General features: G+C 32.9%; 1 protein-coding gene across 3 annotated transcripts in view; it reads left to right on the plus strand.

Annotated features, from left to right (window-relative positions):
* Positions 1 to 18,985, plus strand: part of LOC106129247 (fibronectin type III domain-containing protein 5) — a 102,020-nt gene that overhangs the window by 45,126 nt on the left and 37,909 nt on the right. For all 3 annotated transcript variants that reach the window (XM_060947579.1, XM_013327747.2, XM_060947580.1), the window contains exons 2-3: positions 8,998 to 9,108; positions 11,985 to 12,117. In XM_060947579.1, coding sequence (XP_060803562.1) covers positions 9,033 to 9,108; positions 11,985 to 12,117 — 209 coding nt within the window. In that variant the 5' untranslated portion in view covers positions 8,998 to 9,032. The remainder of the gene's footprint in view (positions 1 to 8,997; positions 9,109 to 11,984; positions 12,118 to 18,985) is intronic.

Consider the following 18,985-nt stretch of genomic DNA (forward strand, 5'->3'; position numbering starts at 1 on the left):
TAGCATGAAAGTGGTAGTAGGAACTGGGATCACGAAAAATGAGAGAGATGATTAATACATATTTATTTTACTTAAGCTAAAGTTGAATACCTACTAAAAGTGTTAAAATAAATTACATTAGCTAAAATGTTATGTACTTAAGAACAGATTTTTAAGAATTTATTTAAAAACGTATCTACTGTCAATATTGTGATTTAAGCTACAAAAATTATACTAAATTAGTAGAAGTTTGTATAACCTTGCCTTAGCGTTTTGAAAATAGTACATTTTTACCTGTTGACGGTCAAGACAGGACAGCGTTATAAGTAAAAATGCGTTAAACACCTACTTGTAGTAAAAGGAGTAAAGTCTCTTTCTCACACCTTCTTATTTATATATTTATGTACATCAAGGATAAATATAGAATTTAGACTAAGGAGAAGTTTTGTACAATGTCACTTTCTAGAGAAATTGCTTCCAGTAGGCCCACGACAAGAAATTGTAAAGAAATGTATTCATCTTTGCGTCCTCCACAGCTGTTGTTCGAGTCCCGATGACCGCTTTCCAATCCATTTCTTTTTCTTTATCAGGCCGTCAGCGTCTTCATTCTTAAGCTTGTTTAATATCATTCGTGACGTCTAGACAGGATTTCTTTAACCTGCCTCGTCTACCCGGCGAAGACCACATGGATAGGCATTTGAACCATAAATACGAGTAGGTTCCCGCATAATTGCAAAGAAAACGGTAACGGTAGCATGTGAACTTACAATTGATACAAAAAATACAATCTAAAAAATACAAATGTATCTTACTGAAAGTTCTGGCCATTTACACATGCGTAGTCAATACTTATAAGTAAAGAGAATCGATTCTTCCACTAGTTTACGTACTTCGACGGCTTCCTAATGCCGACTTACCGTATTTACACAATAATCCGATGTTGGAACAACATTATGTTGATGTAATTGCTTCCTTTGATTTCCCACGCGCCCACGCATATCCGGTTTTGGTGTTACGTCAGACGTTAAAATTTCGCGTACATAGTATATAGACGATCTTTGATCTAAATTAAGAGATTTTAATATTTTTGACAGCATTGTCGGTAGTATAAAAATCAGGTAGACAGTTTTAATATTTAAAAATCCTTACCTCAGTTAATCAACGAAACATCAAATGGTATAAGAAAAAATAAATTATGTTACTCAAATAGCCAGCAGAAAGTTTTCGTCTCTCGGGTTGAGACTTTTTGACTAACCTAACCTAACTTTTAACATCAAGAATGTTAAAAGTTAGGTAATTTCACTGAGCTATTCACGTATGAATAACATGAGCGTACTACCTAGGTAAAACAATTCAGTTACCTAAAACCAGGTGTCCTCTAAATTTTTTCCTTCGCCGTAAAAGCATACAGTTCAGTTTCAAACGGTAGTTGCACTTACTTACTCGACTTACACAGGTAGTGCATACATACATACATATGGTTACGTCTATATCCCTTGTGGGGTAGACAGAAACAACAGTCTTAAAAAGACTAATAGTGGTCTATTCAGCTATTGAAAATTGAGAAAATTGAGATTCAAATATTGTACACCAGTGGTGTATATATGTATATATATATAATTATATAGGTATAGGTATAGGTGCTTTATGGGAAATGTCAATAAATTTATTTAGCTGTATTTTCCCTGTTGAAAAATATCCAATGTAAAACTTTTGTCATGGGAATAGTGCAGGTGGCGATATTTTTATTTAATTCTACACGTACTCGGGAAGTTAAACGTATTTAACTTTTCAAGTCGTCATACAAAAGAAGAAGAGAGCTTTGTATCGTGACTCTTAAAAAATTGTCGTTTGTTAAAGATTAATAGTGATACATAAAATAATTCAAAAGCTTAAATAAATTTCATTTGACTAAAAAAAATATATTGGATTATTAATTTCCTGACTTTAAATAAATTTAATTCAAGATAAAAATTGAAAAACTTAAGATGTGCTGAAAATCTTTTTAAACTTCGCAGCTCAGGCAAGTTATTTAGAGACTTAACAAGCTTTACTTAGGATATTCCGTAGTTTCATGTTATTAAAAATATTTTTAGATTCGTTCACACTTTTATAAATACATTCTCAGATATCAGCGAAGTTTAAAATCTTTAAAATTAAATGAAATCTTAGCTCAGATCGTATCGTAAAGTGCCATTATCCTTTTAGGAAACGAGACCGTCTCCTTTTCTACTTTCACTTCAAAATCAGGTATATTTTCCTATCACTATACAGCTGAACGTGGTCTTTCAGTCTTTTGGAGACTATTAGCTATGTCTACCACGAAAAGGATAAAGACGTGATTTAATGAGTGTACTATGTATGTATTACGTTCACAAATCTGAACTGTACTATACTTCAGGTCAATGAAGAGTTTCCCAACAACACAACAATGATAGGTTTTGATAGCCCATTATGAAGTTGATGGAAAATACATTTATATTCATGAAATGCATATTAGCCGCGCTTTAATTACAAGTTACTTTAGTTCAATAAATTTATCATAACTCTCTTATTGTCAATTGCATTTTTAGCCGTTGGTTTAAAACTTAGTGGTCCTTTCAATGAGTGGTCAAAAGTGGAAAAATATTCTCCCGCTTTCTGAGTTTTGCCAGTTGCAACCTGCTGCCATGCTTCGGAGCTAAGTTCTACTGGCATACAAACATACCATCACGTCTGTCTCCCATTGGGGTAGGAAGAGACTAAGGATTTTCAGTTGCTACGATACTTATGGACCTCACTCGCTTTCTCCACAGTCATAGATAATCACCCGAGGCACAAAACTAATTTTAGTCGGACACCTCATCGGTTTGAGCACCGACGTTCTTATTCCTGGAATCTATGGTAGAATTTTTCATAACAGTGACCATATCAGTGCATATCAGTATCCACTGTTGTATACTTGGACTACCAAAGCTCTAAGGCAGAGTTAAGTTATTTAACATAATAATCTATGAACCAAACTTTCCTATACACTAAACGTGCCGTCATCAGATCGATAGCATTCAGCCAAATTAATCACGTACCGTCGGTGTTCTGGATCCAGTGTGACAACATTGTGTGACGTCATCAATGACACGGGCATTCATATCATAAAGCCGGAAATCCACTCGTACGTAGCTAATTCATGCTAAGCTGCGCCTAATCTGTGCAATATTTAGTTTAATGCGTTAGAATAAGAGCGGTATTTCTTTGAAATATTCAACTGTTTATCCTAATGGTGTTGACATTTTGTGCATCGTAATGTAAAACTTTGCCTAGAGTTTCGAAGTAAGGTGATTTTTTATTTACTAATTGATGAACAATGAAAATGGAGGAACTACAAGTTTTCCTTTATTCAAAAATCTAAGCTAATTGATATAACTAACTATTCCCCACGACTTCGTCCACCTAAATCTCTATAATTTTTTACTTAGAATGTTATCCCAACGTGTAAGCTATATTACAGCAAAGTTTTATGAAAATCCAATCCGTTCAGTAGATTTATGTGAAAAGTGAGAAATCATATAAATTAGTAGGACTAGATTTTTTAACATGAAACAATTAATTTTAAAAAAAAATATGATACAACTATTACTCACTCTTTGCTCAGATGCTTGTAAAATGGGATGAAGAAGCGTGTGATATTGACAAAGCTTTGCTTAGTGGTAAACTTAGTATATCAAAGCACACTATTGTAAAATTATCTTATCAAACAGCTTCGTTATAATGAGACCTGTCAATATCAGATGAACCTAGTTTGGCCTGGCCTAAAACAATCTAAATTATATTATTTCTAAAATGAGTTAATTTGGTTTTACGAGAACTTTGTGTGAAAATTATGTTACGACGTCTTTGTAATGTTGGCTGACTTAATAGCTTTTTGTGCAAAACAAACCAAAAAATATTAATACGATCGTTGTTAAAAACATCTATTCTGTCATTAGAAGTAAGTGCGTACTTTCGCAAATTCGTTTGCATAAAAATGTTTGAGTTTTTAAAAAGTACGATTCAACATGAGATTAAAAATTACGATCCATTGTACGCTAATTGAGAGGGAAATGCGTTTCAACAAACGTTTTGATGAACGTGTTCCCCTCTCTTTGGATTATTGTTCAATTTAAATTTTTTGCAAGCGTAGAATGAATTACGTGTTCATTCGTTTTCGTTTAAGTACAAATTTTATAGATAATAATGAAATAAAATATATATTTCTTCCCAGTAGCACCCTCCGCCATTAACTTCGTTAGAGTTCGCTTTTATTATTTAATGTACACATTTTGATAAAAAGAATTACATGATGAGGAGTAACTTGAGTACATTGAAGTTACCCTTAGTCGTTCCAACAAGATTTTGCCGACTAGTTTGTACGCGTAAAATTCCTAGAAAGACATCTTAATTCATCAGAACATAATGCAACCTTTGATTTTTAACTCTTGAATCATACAATGACGTTTAGTATTACGCCTGACGTGTATAGGATATAATATCATTGTCCTAAAAATAATTTGACCTAGATTTTACTTAGACTTGAAAAATAATAATGAATGGCGTAAAATCTCTAGAAAGACATCTTAATTCATCTGAACGTGATCCAACCTCTCAGCTATGGTTTAAACTCTTGAAGCATGTAATGACTTTTCATCGTAGACCTTACAAGAAAGCCGAGTGTTCGTAATTAAAACTTCACTAAACGCCAGCTTAAGGCGGAAGGATTTATAAATAACACGTGAGCGAATGAACAATGTTATGAATATTTTTAAAGGATTGAAAAAAGGTAAATGTTGTAACGTTATCCCGATCCAAAATTATTCTAATCCCAACTCGAGGTACTTTACTTATAAAATTTAATTTATACCATCGACTTTACAGGGTTAATACGTAAGGTTAATCATATGAAAGAATAGTAACAAAAAGGTTAAAGTGGGATGTGTACTTAGGTAAAAAAAAGATGTACAAAAATAGTGTAATTCTTCTGCAATGCGAATTTCCCGTTATTTCCAGCTGATTGCCAGACTGTAAAGTATCTATTTTTATATTTCAAGTCTTATAATTACATATTTCAAGTTATTTTCCCTTACCTAGGCAAACAGAGTCAATTGTCATAATATTTAAGGCCATATTTAGCTAAGGTTACTCAATGATGAAATTGAGATAAACATAGTTAGAGGACCTGTCGCCAAAAAAAGGAATAATGTATTTTTTCACTCTACGTCATTGATACGAACGATAAAAAATTTGGCAATTTGGGATGATGTTAGTTCTAAGTGATTTTATAATGTGATCAAAGACTAGGTCTTTTTATATCAAGACTAAATAAGGATGAATAAATTCAATATTTCATGGTAAACACAATCTAAAGCTAAAGGACCCCGTTAATAGATTGAAAGCTGAGAAATAGGCAATTTGCGTGTCAATTTCATGATGCAAGTTTGTCACAGGATTGAGTGAGTTGAAATGAAAATCGAGCGATTTATCAGAATCTACATCGGAGTCTATGGATAAAGCCTATTTATTAGACTACTTTGCCGGGGAATTACCAAAAATAAGCCAAGCCTATTTGTGGCAGCCACGTGTGAAATCGCTGTTTTCATACAACTGGTAGTCATTCTATATGCCTTGCGAGGTAGACAGAGCCAACAATCTTGAAAACACTGAAACGCCACGTTCAGCTGTATAGCTTTATAATGGAAATGAGATTCAAAAAGTGATAGGCCAACAGCCAATCGATATAAAGAAATTTAAACTAGTATATGTTAAATTACATTATTAAGCTTTTAAATTGTGGATCTTTATATAATCAGCAACTCAGCATGGACAAACATTAAAGGCTTTCTACCTAACAGTTCGTTTTGTAAAAAAAACGTAAATAATTCACGAAAATCGGAGGTCGTAACTAGTGGAGAAAGTTTTCCTATCAAACTGTTGCGTTATAGATTCTAAGGGAAATTGATTATATTTGAAGTTCAACGATAATTAATCAAGGCTACCAACTTATGGGCTGTTTTATCAACAACTTTGGTGATCAAAGTTTCATCATTAGTGTTGAGTTACAGTTCTATTGACGGGGTTTGTGGCTGCTTTATGTTAAGTAGTATATTTTGTATATTGTATAAAATATATATATTGTGGAGGGAAAGGTCGAAGTGGGAAGACCTAGACGAACGTATCTTGATCAAATTAAGGACGTCCTGGTAAAGGGTCAGGTCAAAAGTACCCGAAACCGCCGAGCTTGCATGAAGAGAGTTATGAATGTGGATGAAGCGAAAGAAATATGCAGAGATCGTGGCAAGTGGAAAGAGGTAGTCTCTGCCTACCCCTCCGGGAAAGAGGCGTGATTTTATGTATGTATGTATGTATGTATAAAATATATAGGATTTTATACAGTACACACAAATAATCACGACTTTATTTCTTACTTAAGACAAAGCCAACAGTCTTATAAAGAGTAAAAGGCCACGTTCAGCTGCATGGCTTGATGATAGTTGAGATTCAAATAGTGATTTACTTGCTAGCCCATCGCCTACAAGAACAATAATGAGTTAAGTACCCCTTTCCTCGTACGCTTTTTATAACATCCATCGGAATGTATGAAGTGGTCCTATTCTAAAGTTCCACGAACTACATGGCACATCAATTTATTTTTCCAAATTGTTGTCCAGTTTCCAATATTTGTTTAACTTTTTAATTAAAATCAGATATTTGCTATATTCTCATCAATTGTTCGGTTGGATTGAAATCAGGGTAGAGAAGTTTGAACTTCGGCAAATAATATCCGAATTTAAATGTCAAATTTTTTATGCTTTTCCTTCGCCGCGTGATACATGCAATTTTAGATTTTAGTGTATCTTTATTAAACTTAGGAATTGATAATACATTGATTACATATTTGAAACAAAATTAAAAAAAAAATACATAACTTTATTACCTTCACTATCAGAATTCAAACACTATTCATGTTCCTTTACATCAGACTTTAAAAGCCTTTCTCTGCTCAGTACTTTGTACAATTTGTAACCTGAATGATTTGTGTACAGTGGCATCCTCAAATCGAAAAGACGAACACAGTGATAAAATAAACCAAAATACTGGCTCCCAGACATCCGACATCAAAGGCCACTTTGCTTAACGGAATAAATCATTCAAGAGTATTTTCGTCGCGTGAACTCTCGGGTTAGGTTATATAATAACGAGAAAGCAGAAAATTGCCTGCTTTGGACTTCGCTTAATTTATTTATGTGTTCTTTTGTTTTGAGATTCTATTTTTTATATAACGTCTCTCTCTCTCTCTCTCTCTAAGTGAACTTGACATTATAACTGAATTCAAACTTTCGCATTGCATTAAACTATTTATAAATAATACGAATATTAAACGCGCACATAATGAACTTTTATTTTATCTTGAACGTTTTGAATCCTGTTACAATGATCCGTGGTAACCGAGCAACTATTAAGCAAGTTAGTTAAAACAAATATACGTAATATGCACGTTTAATAATTATGTATAATTATAAATGCCTGTACAATTTATAAATGCCTTGCCACTACTAGCATATTGATGATCTGCCTTAATTTCACGTATTGATTATATAAATCATGGCAAAATATACCATATAATAACAGGTACTTAGCTCATTTATATTATGTTTATTAATACATCTTTCGGTTCAAAAGATTCGATATGATTGTGTATTTAACGCGGCCTATACCTACTCATCAGGCTCTTCCGCTTCATCAAAAGTTATGCATTACATTTCCATAGCTTACAAAAATATTTTGCAAATGTGTTATTATTAATATGTGCGTCATAGCGATCTTAGTTGATAGTTCTAAGTTAAAAACATTGAGAGCTATTAACTATAAAAATATTTATTTCTGCTCTTTCTTTATTTTGGTCATAGTTTGGTTTATATAGGCGCCTTATATGTCAGGTGCTACAGAATTTACGTTGTGATTTATGTCTTTATGATTATAGTTCAAGTCAAGGATAGATTCAATGTTCGTGGTTACAGTGGCAGTAAAAGGTCCACGAAGTGTTATTTCTAAGATAAAATCTATTGAGCCTAGGACCGCAATTCTCAATTAAAGGCTACTGGAGTTTTTATTTATCAAACATTTTTCTAATAAAAGTTACAATACACCGGTCCAAAAGTATTCGCTGTAGGGATATTTATTCATGCTTGCCTTTAAATTTTAACCGACTTAAAAAAGGAGGAGGTTCTCAGCACTTCAGGTTACATACGTCGTAAGACATCATTTTATAAGTTGAATTAATGTGAAAGCACTTATTTTTATGTAACAGCATCATCGTTATATCAGGATAGTTCATGAATCATATATATATATATATTCCTTATTTGACAATAACATAAGTCACCAATCTAGTATATGAAATAAACGATAAATGGTGCCGTGCGATTCCGTGCACCCTCGAAGTCTTAAAGAATTTTGAATTGAGATTCATATAGTGAGAGGTTGCTAGCCCATCGCCTAAAAGAAGAACCTTTAGTTTATAAGCCTTAGATAGATGGACAAAACTCTATATTGCACCATAATAGTTAAACATACAAAACAGCACAAAACAGGCATAGATAGTACAAAGGTGGACTTATCGCTAATGCTAATATCTTCCAGTCAACCTTTGGGTGGAAGGATACCAAACATCCATATGAAAGAAGTGGCTCTATTCTTTTTTCTATTGGTGCCGGACACGTGGCCACTTTTTGGCCGTGTGGTTCCCGGCACCAATACAAAAAATAATAGGACCACTCCATCTCTTTCCCATGGATGTCGTAAAAGGCGACTAAGGGATAGGCTTACAAACTTGAATTCACTATTTGAATCTCAATTCTATCATTAAACCATATAGCTGAACGTGGCTATTCAGTCTTTTCAAGACTGTTGGCTCTGTCTACCCCGCAATGGATATAGACGTGACCGTATGTATGTGTGTGCCGGACACCACACAAATAAACTTGAAAAGTGTTTTTTTTTTTACAGAAGCAGCATGGCATGAGCGGTTGGGTGGGCGCGACATGCGGCGCGCGCCGCCCGCGCAATCCGCCGCCGTCGTTATTGCGCTTGCTCTACTCCTTGGTCTTGTGAACGCTGGTCTGTATAATGATACAATGATACATTTATTATATAAGAAGGATCAACTAATGAGTTGATTCTTAAATAATAAATGCGAAAGTTTTTCAGTATGTATATGTATGGATGTTTGTTACTCTTTCACGTAAATACTATGGAAGCGATTACGATGAAATTTTGTATGTAGGTAGATGAAGGCCCAGAATATAGGCTACCTACTTTTTATCCCGGAGTTCCCGCGGGATTGATTGTTACGATATGATAGGGTTTCCACGTGGACGAAGTCGCGGTCGACCTTTTATAATTTTAAGCACTTTCCGTACATATTGTTTATTATATTTCTGCAATATAGTGGTTAGTATAAGGTTCAGGATTCTATTTACGCCCAAGTCAAAATTATCTCAATTAATTTACTTAAAAGGTTTTCGGTAGGTTAGAAGTACCTGGAATTGACAAGAGAATTATGAATGCGGATGAAGAGTAAGTATGCCCTGCATACTTACTCTTCATCCGCATTCATCGTGGTAAGTGGAAAGATGTAGTCTCTGGCTATCTCTCTTGGAAAGAGGCGTAATTTTATATATGTATTTTTTTTTATTGAAAACACATATTTTGAAACACTCAATATTTTAAATATAGGATAAATAGCATAAAGTAAAATATAAAAAAAAAAATAGATTATGTAGGGAGGGAATACTCTATTGTTTGAGTTAGTTCGGTCTGACCTGATTATTATTGTTAATTTTGTCCGATCTGATTCCCTCAAAAATAAGTCCGATTGAAGCGTTTCTATACCATAAAGAAATTAAATTATCTACCTTATTCTATAAATATAGGCAATTTGCAAACTGCAGTTTTGCATTCAAAGGAAATCCGATCGCAGGTCATCACGGGTCGAGATATATAACGAATCGGGAACATGGGGTCCCACAGGAAACGGGGGTAATGCACGGGGCGAGCGAATACGATTTAGATTGCTCGGCCTGACCAGTCCAGAGTATTAGATTAGTGAGGTTATTTTGTTGACGCAAATAAGTAATCTATATTTTAGCCACGAGGTTTTGGGTACTGGAGGCTTGTATTTCATATCTTTTTTGTAGATCTAGCATAGCCTAAGAGAATACGCATTTACTAGAGAATACTTATCGACCACAGGTCGACAATCGGCTATATAGTATGTCCCTCTTAGGCACTTGCAGTGTCGCCGTTAAACATGGAGAGACATGCTAATGAATAGTTGGAATCTTAAACAAACATAGAGTGTCATACATTTGAATATTTTAGAAAAAAAAAATACTATTTCAGCTTAAACCCGTAAAAACTATATTCTATAGGTAAAAAAGAATTTTATAAAAAAAAAATTTGAAGATGAACATTACATTAATACTTTTTTTTTATAAAAAGTCTGCTTAAGTCTAAAAATATTGTTAAATCGATATTTTTGTCTGCCCGCTCTTCTATTTTTGTATTGCGCAATACAAATTTAAAATACACAAAGGTTAAACAAATACATCGATCAAAACATCTAATGGAATTTGCGAAAAATTTATTTTTTTTGTTGTAAGCATATACTAAACCGGCATGCTCTTATGAAGAGTGTGAATGTAGATCTTACTTCTAAACGGGTTTTTAATTGCACCATCGCGCCACTATGCTTCGGGACCCGCCCCCGTAGCATGGCACGCGCGACGCCATTTTTATCGCGCCAAAAACTATCGCTGTCCCGTTCCACGTCATAATAAAAAGCAAAACAGCAATGCTTTTTCGCGCGATAAAATGGCGTCGCGGCTGGGGACCTCTAATATCGTTGTGCATAGAAAGATAGAAGAAGCAAAAGAAAGTCAATTCTTTAGTCAGACTGTCTCAGCGTTCCGCCTTTCACTTAGCGTCAGATGTCAGACCTAGGGTTAGGATCCGAGGAAGCGGCAAGAATTATCAATACCAAACGCGTAATATTAAAGTAATTATTAAAAAAATGCACTTGTTTTTCCTTTTTTTTATATTTCCTTACATTTTTAGGTTATCTAATCTAGGTCTATCAAAATACATCTCTAGAAAACGAGGTATTTTTGAAAGTTTTGTTCTACCATTAATAACGAAAAAAACTGCACTAAATTTGTGCTACAAAATCTGTTTTTCCTCACTTTCGTGCAACGATTCGAGAGCGCGCGCTTCAAGTATTTCAAAGTGCAGTATCTTGCAAATTCCTGGTTGACGCCCGCCGGCGAATTTTATTACTCGTGTTGGATTCCTTTGAAACTGGATGAAATAAAATGAACAGGCGCCAATATCAGTTGACAAGCGTATGCTCAGGACTTTCTTGGTAATATCTAGAAAGAAAGGTGTCTAGGGCTAGTTCATCGTTCGTTTCAGTTCACTAAACGACTTTTGAAATAACGAGTTACATTTACTTGTTAATATTGCAACAGAGTCAGATAAGACTAGATTTTATAATTTACCCAATACTAGGAAGGTGTCAAAACCGAGGGAGTCGACTGGGGAGAAGCTTATGTTATACCTCGACCCCAATCGAAGAGTAAATAAATCAGGTGATTTAACACGAAGTAACTCTCGGCTACCGAGAGAATATAATCTACCTTGGATCATGAGTAAAAGTGTACTTATTCTTAAAATACCTACATCTAATTAAATAAAAGAAGAATATGAATGACTGACTGACATATCAACGCTGTGACGTCGTACCGCTGCGGTTTTGCATCGTACAACGTCATAACGCACAGCCCAACTCTATGGGTCTCTATTTAAATATACATACATACATACATAAAATCACGCCTCTTTCCCGGAGGGGTAGGCAGAGACTACCTCTTTCCACTTGCCACTATCTCTGCATACTTCTTTCGCTTCATCCACATTCAAAATTTGTTTCAACACAGGTTCAATGGGAGCCGGTGTGCCAGAGAATATCACAGTGGCCTTCCTCAGCCCGACTTCAGTCAGAGTGTCTTGGACAACAACAATAGAATTGGTGGAGAAATACGATGTCATCTACAAACCTTCGGACGCAAGGTGAGGGTTGTTTGACACGTTTTTCTTATGCTTTTATCTAACTGTATATCTATTCTATCTTTATATACTTTTTTTTCTATGCTTCTTCTGCTATGATATCTGTTTTCTGTATCTATGTATTTATTAATAACTTATCTTTGATGTGCATGCACAGGAGATAGAATGCTTTGCAAAATAAAATGTTGTTGTTAACATCATCGTGTAATAGCTTGAGCTGTGTTTTTTTATAAATGATTATGTCTCTGATTAAGATGCCTAAACAAGATCATTCAAAAATTTCATATAATTAAATTCCTATTACTGAAAAGCAATTTCAAATCAAATCTAATTTCTTATTTTTTTTCTATACAAACTTAAATCAAAATATTTACAAAAAAGTTAACTATATCTTTACAAAGTAAGTTGTTTGTGAGAGAATGGTGTCTGAACTAAGCAGGGCTTGTATCTCAGTACACCAGCCTCTCCCCACAAAGAGTACTTATACAAGCAAATATGAATAGAATAAACATATAACAGCGGAATGTATTAGACAGAAAAATTAAACTTATAATAACAAAACAACAAAAGGATTATTTTTTATTAGTATTAACAATATTAATAAGATTTCGCCATATTTAGTATTTAAATTAATGGATGTAAAAACTTCTCTGTCTGTTCGTAGACGAGACCCATAAGGAAATTTGTAATGTTTTTTAAATGAATATTTTGAAAGTTAATAATGTTTATTTTGAAAAGCATGGGCTACCTGAAATGAAGATATTTTAGTTTAAACTTTGCCAAGAGTATTACAATTATTATTGAAATCTATAGATATATGACAGTTTTCCAGCGTAAAATTCGGATGTAATCTCGTTATAGACGTGATTTAACTTTGTTGCCAGCTTCACCTTTACCACAAAATAAAAACAAAATAGATGTAGCCGTAGAGTTGCACATTGGAAAGTACTGTTTTGTTACAAAAATCAACGAGTATTCATTTTGCTTTTAGTGAATGTAGAGGAAATTGAAACATTTTACTCTTATTTTTAATGAGTATAGCTAATAAATAGTATGTTAGTTAACTTTATTTATTATTTGTAGTTCACGATTTTTTTTTAAATCAAGACTGTCATATAGCTGGCATATTTGAGATAATTTTTCTGTTTTCTTCATATTTTATACCTACTGTTAGAATTGAAAGCAACTCGATATTAAATTTTGGGACTGAATTAAGGCTGTTGCAACTTTATGCTATAATGGAAACTTGATATTCTGAACTCATTATTTCTCATCGCTGTTGAGTTGTTCTTCGTTAATTGTTGTATGATTTCTTTTTATTTATTTTTTCAAAACATTCTATCTCCATTATTCAGTATTTCAACATTGTATTATGAGATTTTTGTTGTTTGTGAAAACTTGGGATTTTCTTTTAGGCCAGCAACCTCTCACTAATTGAAACACAATTCCATAACTAAGTCCGTGTGGTTCCCGGGATCAGTACAAAAAACAATAGGACCACTTGGTGACTAAGATTTAGGCTAAGAAATCCTAAGTAACCTCTAAATTCCAATACTAAGCCATACAGCTGAACATTATCTTTTACTCTTTGCGAGAGACTTCACTCTGTCTACCTCATAAGGGATAAAAATCTGATTATATGTAGGTTAGCACATATGTATGAGTCTTGTAGGATTAGGCGGGAAGTAATGACCAAACTGCTGGTGCATAAAGACAGGGCATTTATTCGATTCAATTTTCGTTTAAATCTATATTTGAGCAAAGAGACTATCTATCTTAATACCTAGACCACCGCAGTATTATTAATAATCCTTCTAGCATTCCAACCAGAAACGCCTCTACGAACTAAGGTAAAGTCACCTAATTCCGCGGTATTTTCACCTGAAGTTAAGTGAACATTAAAATTTAAGTATCTAATGTGCTCTTTTGAAGATTTGGTTATATTTATCAGCAGTATTATTTATCTTACTTTTGAAATAAATCTACAATTGGTCAGTAAACAAATAGTATAAATGTGAAATAATGTAAAAATATAAATAATTCCAAAGACCCTAATTCCGATTTAATAATCCTAATTCCGATGGATTTTGTTCCTAAATCCGAGTGTACCTAATATTATAAAATGGAGGTGGGGATAATAAATACAGAGTGTCCAAAAATCAAGTCTTTTATTTTGAAATCAGTCTTATTGTTGGTACATGATTAATATCTAGATATTAATAATTCAAACATAAACATTAATAATACTTATGGCTAAATACCAATCTCGTATAAAATTAAAAATATAATCAACTTCAGCACTTCAGGTAATGCTTGTGCTACTCTTTTTGCAACAGTCGGATGTCTTGATAAGAAACCGGTAAACCAATGTTTACCTGGGATACCATCTTTAAAAGTGTTCGGTCTTTTTAAATTTTCGACCAACTTGTCTACTCCTTGTTTTAATTGTTCTTTGGTAACTGGAAAACCTTGTTTTCCTAGATAATGAATCCAGTCAACAATTTTTGTTTCTTCCGCTTTTGAAAGTATTGTTTTTCTACCGGGAATGTCACCGCAATATTTTTTATCACGTTTATCGCGCAATGTCGTCTCTGGAATATTATAATCTCGAGAAACTTTATAGACGCTGCTGCCATTATTGATTTCCGTGATAGCATTTTGAAGATCTTTTTTTGTGTATTTTTTTCTTGGGTTCATTATTCTATAACAAAACAATTAAGATTAAATATTAAAATTACGTAAGTAAATCTGAAAAGAATGATTTATCAAAATTAATCTAAAGGGTCCCTAGATGTATGGATGGTTTAGTGCTTTATAAACGAGAAAAGTTAGATAAGGAACACACTGTATTTTTCTTGTATCGATACCACGGAATTAAGTGTTCATATAACCTTATTCCGTTCTAAATACATCGGATTTGTGTTTTAATACTCTCAAACAAGTTTTTTAATTCCGAGTGATATAAAATAAAATATTTGTCAATATACCAATACTTAGTTAAATGCTATCGATATATATTACATTAAAAATATAAAGCAGAAATAAAATTCAATCAGAACACACCAATAATCTAATAATATCAATGTTGCTTTTCGAACCAAGAAAACAATAAAGTACCTAAAAAGGTATTATTTAGGTTATTATATCTAACAAATGTAACGTCAAAGTGTACATCGGAAATACATTTTTACAACTATTGGTTATTTAAGAGATTACTACTAAAATATTAATTTCTTAATCACAATAGTGAACTCTGAATTTAAAAAATACGTAACCCTCTTCGATTTCCTAATCCCGTGGTGTACATCGGCAATTAGGAACCTACTGAATTATTGGAAACCTAATGCCGCGGTATTTTAAAATCTAATTTTCTCATGAATTTCAGAACAAATACTCAAAATCTAAAAGGTTTATATATTTTAAATACCCCTTTTAATATTCCTACATAAACAAAAAAGTCACAGATCGTAAAATTCACAAATTAAACGCTATTTAAAAAAATGTAGTACTCACGTAAATTAGGTTCGAAATACAAGAAGCGCGCTTCCGGGTCAGCTGCTGGCGTCGAACTTACCGATTATTTTAAATTGTGCACACACTATGCCAATAATTTGCACACATAAACATGAGTCAATATATTCTTAACTGAATTACGTATTTTGCGGTCAAAGTGAACTTGTAAAATTAAATGAAAATACCGTTATTCTAAATACATCGCAATTACCTGCCAGTTTTGGAACCCCTCGGAATTGAGTGACTTTACCTTAAGCCTTTAAAATGTTTTATAAATTATAGTAGCTTCGAGAAGATTTGTAGACAATGAAATGAAGACTGATTCAATTTCTAGCTATTTATATTGGCAAGACTACTTCAAAATATTACTCGGTTTAGGATTTTTTTTCTCACTGTAAAAGAAATGGTTTGTAATTAAATTAATGTACTTATTTCGATGCCCTCTTAATGTGATTGATTTATGACCACGGTTGGATTTGAATCTGTATAAATCTTGGACGGTTGTACATTTTTTAAGTCAGTCAGCTAAGACTTAAAATATTACTTACCTACTACCTTACGCATATTTCCATATAATGTGCTTGAATTACGAGAGTTTATATTTCCACGAAACATAAAAAGACCAATATCAGACAACAAAAGATCACTTTTTCAAAATTACTCTTTTGTTTTAACTCTTTTGACGTGAATCTACATGAAGAAAAACATTGTGTCTGCCAGTTTGTCTTCCCGTTCATGTTGTATTGAGTCATGCAGGGGGACGGCTTATAAACAAAGATTTCTTTTATGTGATGGGCTAACAACCTGTCAGTACCACTGAATCTAAATTCCTTCTTAAAGCCACTGGGCTTAGTATGACTTACAAATCTCTATGACTATTGCCTCTGCCTACCCTTTCGATAAAGACGTGATATGTCTAAGCCCTATAACAGAAAAACTCCGAACAAATAATAGTAGGATAGAAGGATATAAAAGCAATTTCTTAACACCTGTGTGGGAAGGTAAACTTTGGCTAAAGTTTGTATGTCCTTAGGGATTTGCGGCTGCCCAGGGCATATTGTTGTTTGTAAACTACACCTATATTGTCGGATGGCCGGCATTATGTTACATCAAGGGATTATGTAGAAACACATCGGAATTTCCTATACCAGATTATTTACCGTTCGGTTTAGAATTAATTATTTTAAATTCTAGATCACAATATTTACGACTAAGGAATAGGCTTACAAACATGCGCTTCTTTTTTAGGCGATGGGCTAGCAACCTGTCACTATTTGAATCTCAATTCTATCATTAAGCCAAATAGCTGAACGTGGCCATTCAGTCTTTTCAAGACTATTGGGTCTGTCAACCCCGCAAGGGATATAGACTGGACCATATGTATGAATGTATGTATGTTGTTTTGTAAAAATTATATGTATCGTTTGTCAATATCAGTTCTCTAAAATTAATTAAATAGTCATGTGGATAAAACTTTCACATAAAATAATTTAAATACAAAACCCCTAAAAGTTTTATTATCCTCAGTTAATATTAAAATCCGCGACCCGACGCGGCAAACTGATAAATATTCAATACCTCTTCAAACGCGATAGTGGAAAACTTTGCAAAAACGACAAAATCCTATGCTAATTGATGGAAATTTTCAGGTTTCACTTCTATTGTCCCTTGAAATCAATTTAAAGTTAAATTTTATTTGGGGTTTAGACTGAATAGACTACAATAATAATTATTGTCTACACTGGTGCAAGGAAGGTTTTTATACAATGTACTTTCGCTTTCATTTCGTATTGGAAATGAAATTTTGTCAAACTGTTTCTTTTATTTGACTAATGTTCATAATTTGTTTCCGAAACCAATTACAACCCTTGATTACTATTTTGATCTAATGAATAATTTGGAATTAAAGGGCGTAAAACGCTTTGTTTAAAATTTGTATTTAACCTGATATTATTTCTTAATTGGTATTGCGTAAATGAATAATAATAGACATACGAGTATCTTTATCTTGCAGCCAAAGTCTTGCAAAACTTTTCCTTACTCTAGAGTCAAGAGTATCAGTAGTTTTTTTTATTATGCAATAACTACATTAAATAAGATTCCTCTACATTTATTCATATATATATAATTGCAATTTAAAGCAGTTCCTAAGGAAAAATTGATGTAAAATGACTTAAAATTAAACTTTAAAAAATAGTTCCATTAATTTCCAATTTTCCGTGGTATCTTATTATTTGGTTAAAATGAAATGTGAACAGACCCTTAATTTTGGCCGAGTCTTTAATTTTTTAATCCTTATTATTATTTTTTGTATACATTTTACATTGTCTCGCCTGGTATTCCCAAGAGACACACTCAATGCTTGGGAACCAGGCGAGGAATAACTCGATTACAACTAGTCGGCAGTTAATTATCTTTATTTATTTGTAAACTCTTAAGTACCTACATAAATAAATAAAATCACGCCAATATCCACATATTGTTTCTTCAGAATAACATATGAAGGCAAAAATGTTGTTAAATTTCATCACTTACTTACTTGAACTGTCTAGAAATTCTCTATTCTACATTGCGAGTGCTTCTTGATAGATTGGCAGTTAATCTGACCCCAGTTGGAAGCCGATAGCTGTCAAATATGCTATCCATCAAACTTGAAGATCGCACACTGACATTCTGAATTAGAATCCTTGTTTACTTTTGAACTTGATGTTTATACTTGGTAATATGATATTATGAGCATCAGTGTACCCGTTTTAAGATGCAAAGGTTCGAATCCTATCCTAATGTTTATTTTATCGTTTCTAAAAAGAGGAGTTGAGAAAATCATTATCCCTTTTTAAACGAAAAAAGGGATGATGATGATTGCAATGAGTGTAATAAATAAATATCTTTAATAAAATTTTACATTTTAAATCAAATCATTTTGAAACTATTTCTGTTATAGTTTGATTCAAATAAGTAAGTTTTTTTTGATAAATAATCAAATAAATACAAATTTATTTTGTGCCTATGAAACAAAATTTTCTATTTCTACATTCCGTTTTAATATCACTTACTTTTAAGCGAAGTAAACTCTTTGTTCGATTCGCAACGGCACACGCGAACAAAATGTTATAAGGAATGAGAATAAGCAAGAACTTTGAAATAACTTTAAGAGAGAAGTAGTAAAATTGCAATAAAGTAAGATTATAATATATATAATATAAGGTTACTTTTTTATATATTGATAAATTTTAAGATAGGTTACGATAAGTCTGGCATATGCTGTAATCACAGCGTTTAAAAAATATCCTTAAATATAAAATGATAGTGTTAATAATTCTCAGTATTATAATACAAAGTTTAAATGCCTGATTAC

The sequence above is a fragment of the Amyelois transitella genome, chromosome 13, assembly GCF_032362555.1.
Source record: "Amyelois transitella isolate CPQ chromosome 13, ilAmyTran1.1, whole genome shotgun sequence".
NCBI lineage: Eukaryota > Metazoa > Arthropoda > Insecta > Lepidoptera > Pyralidae > Amyelois > Amyelois transitella.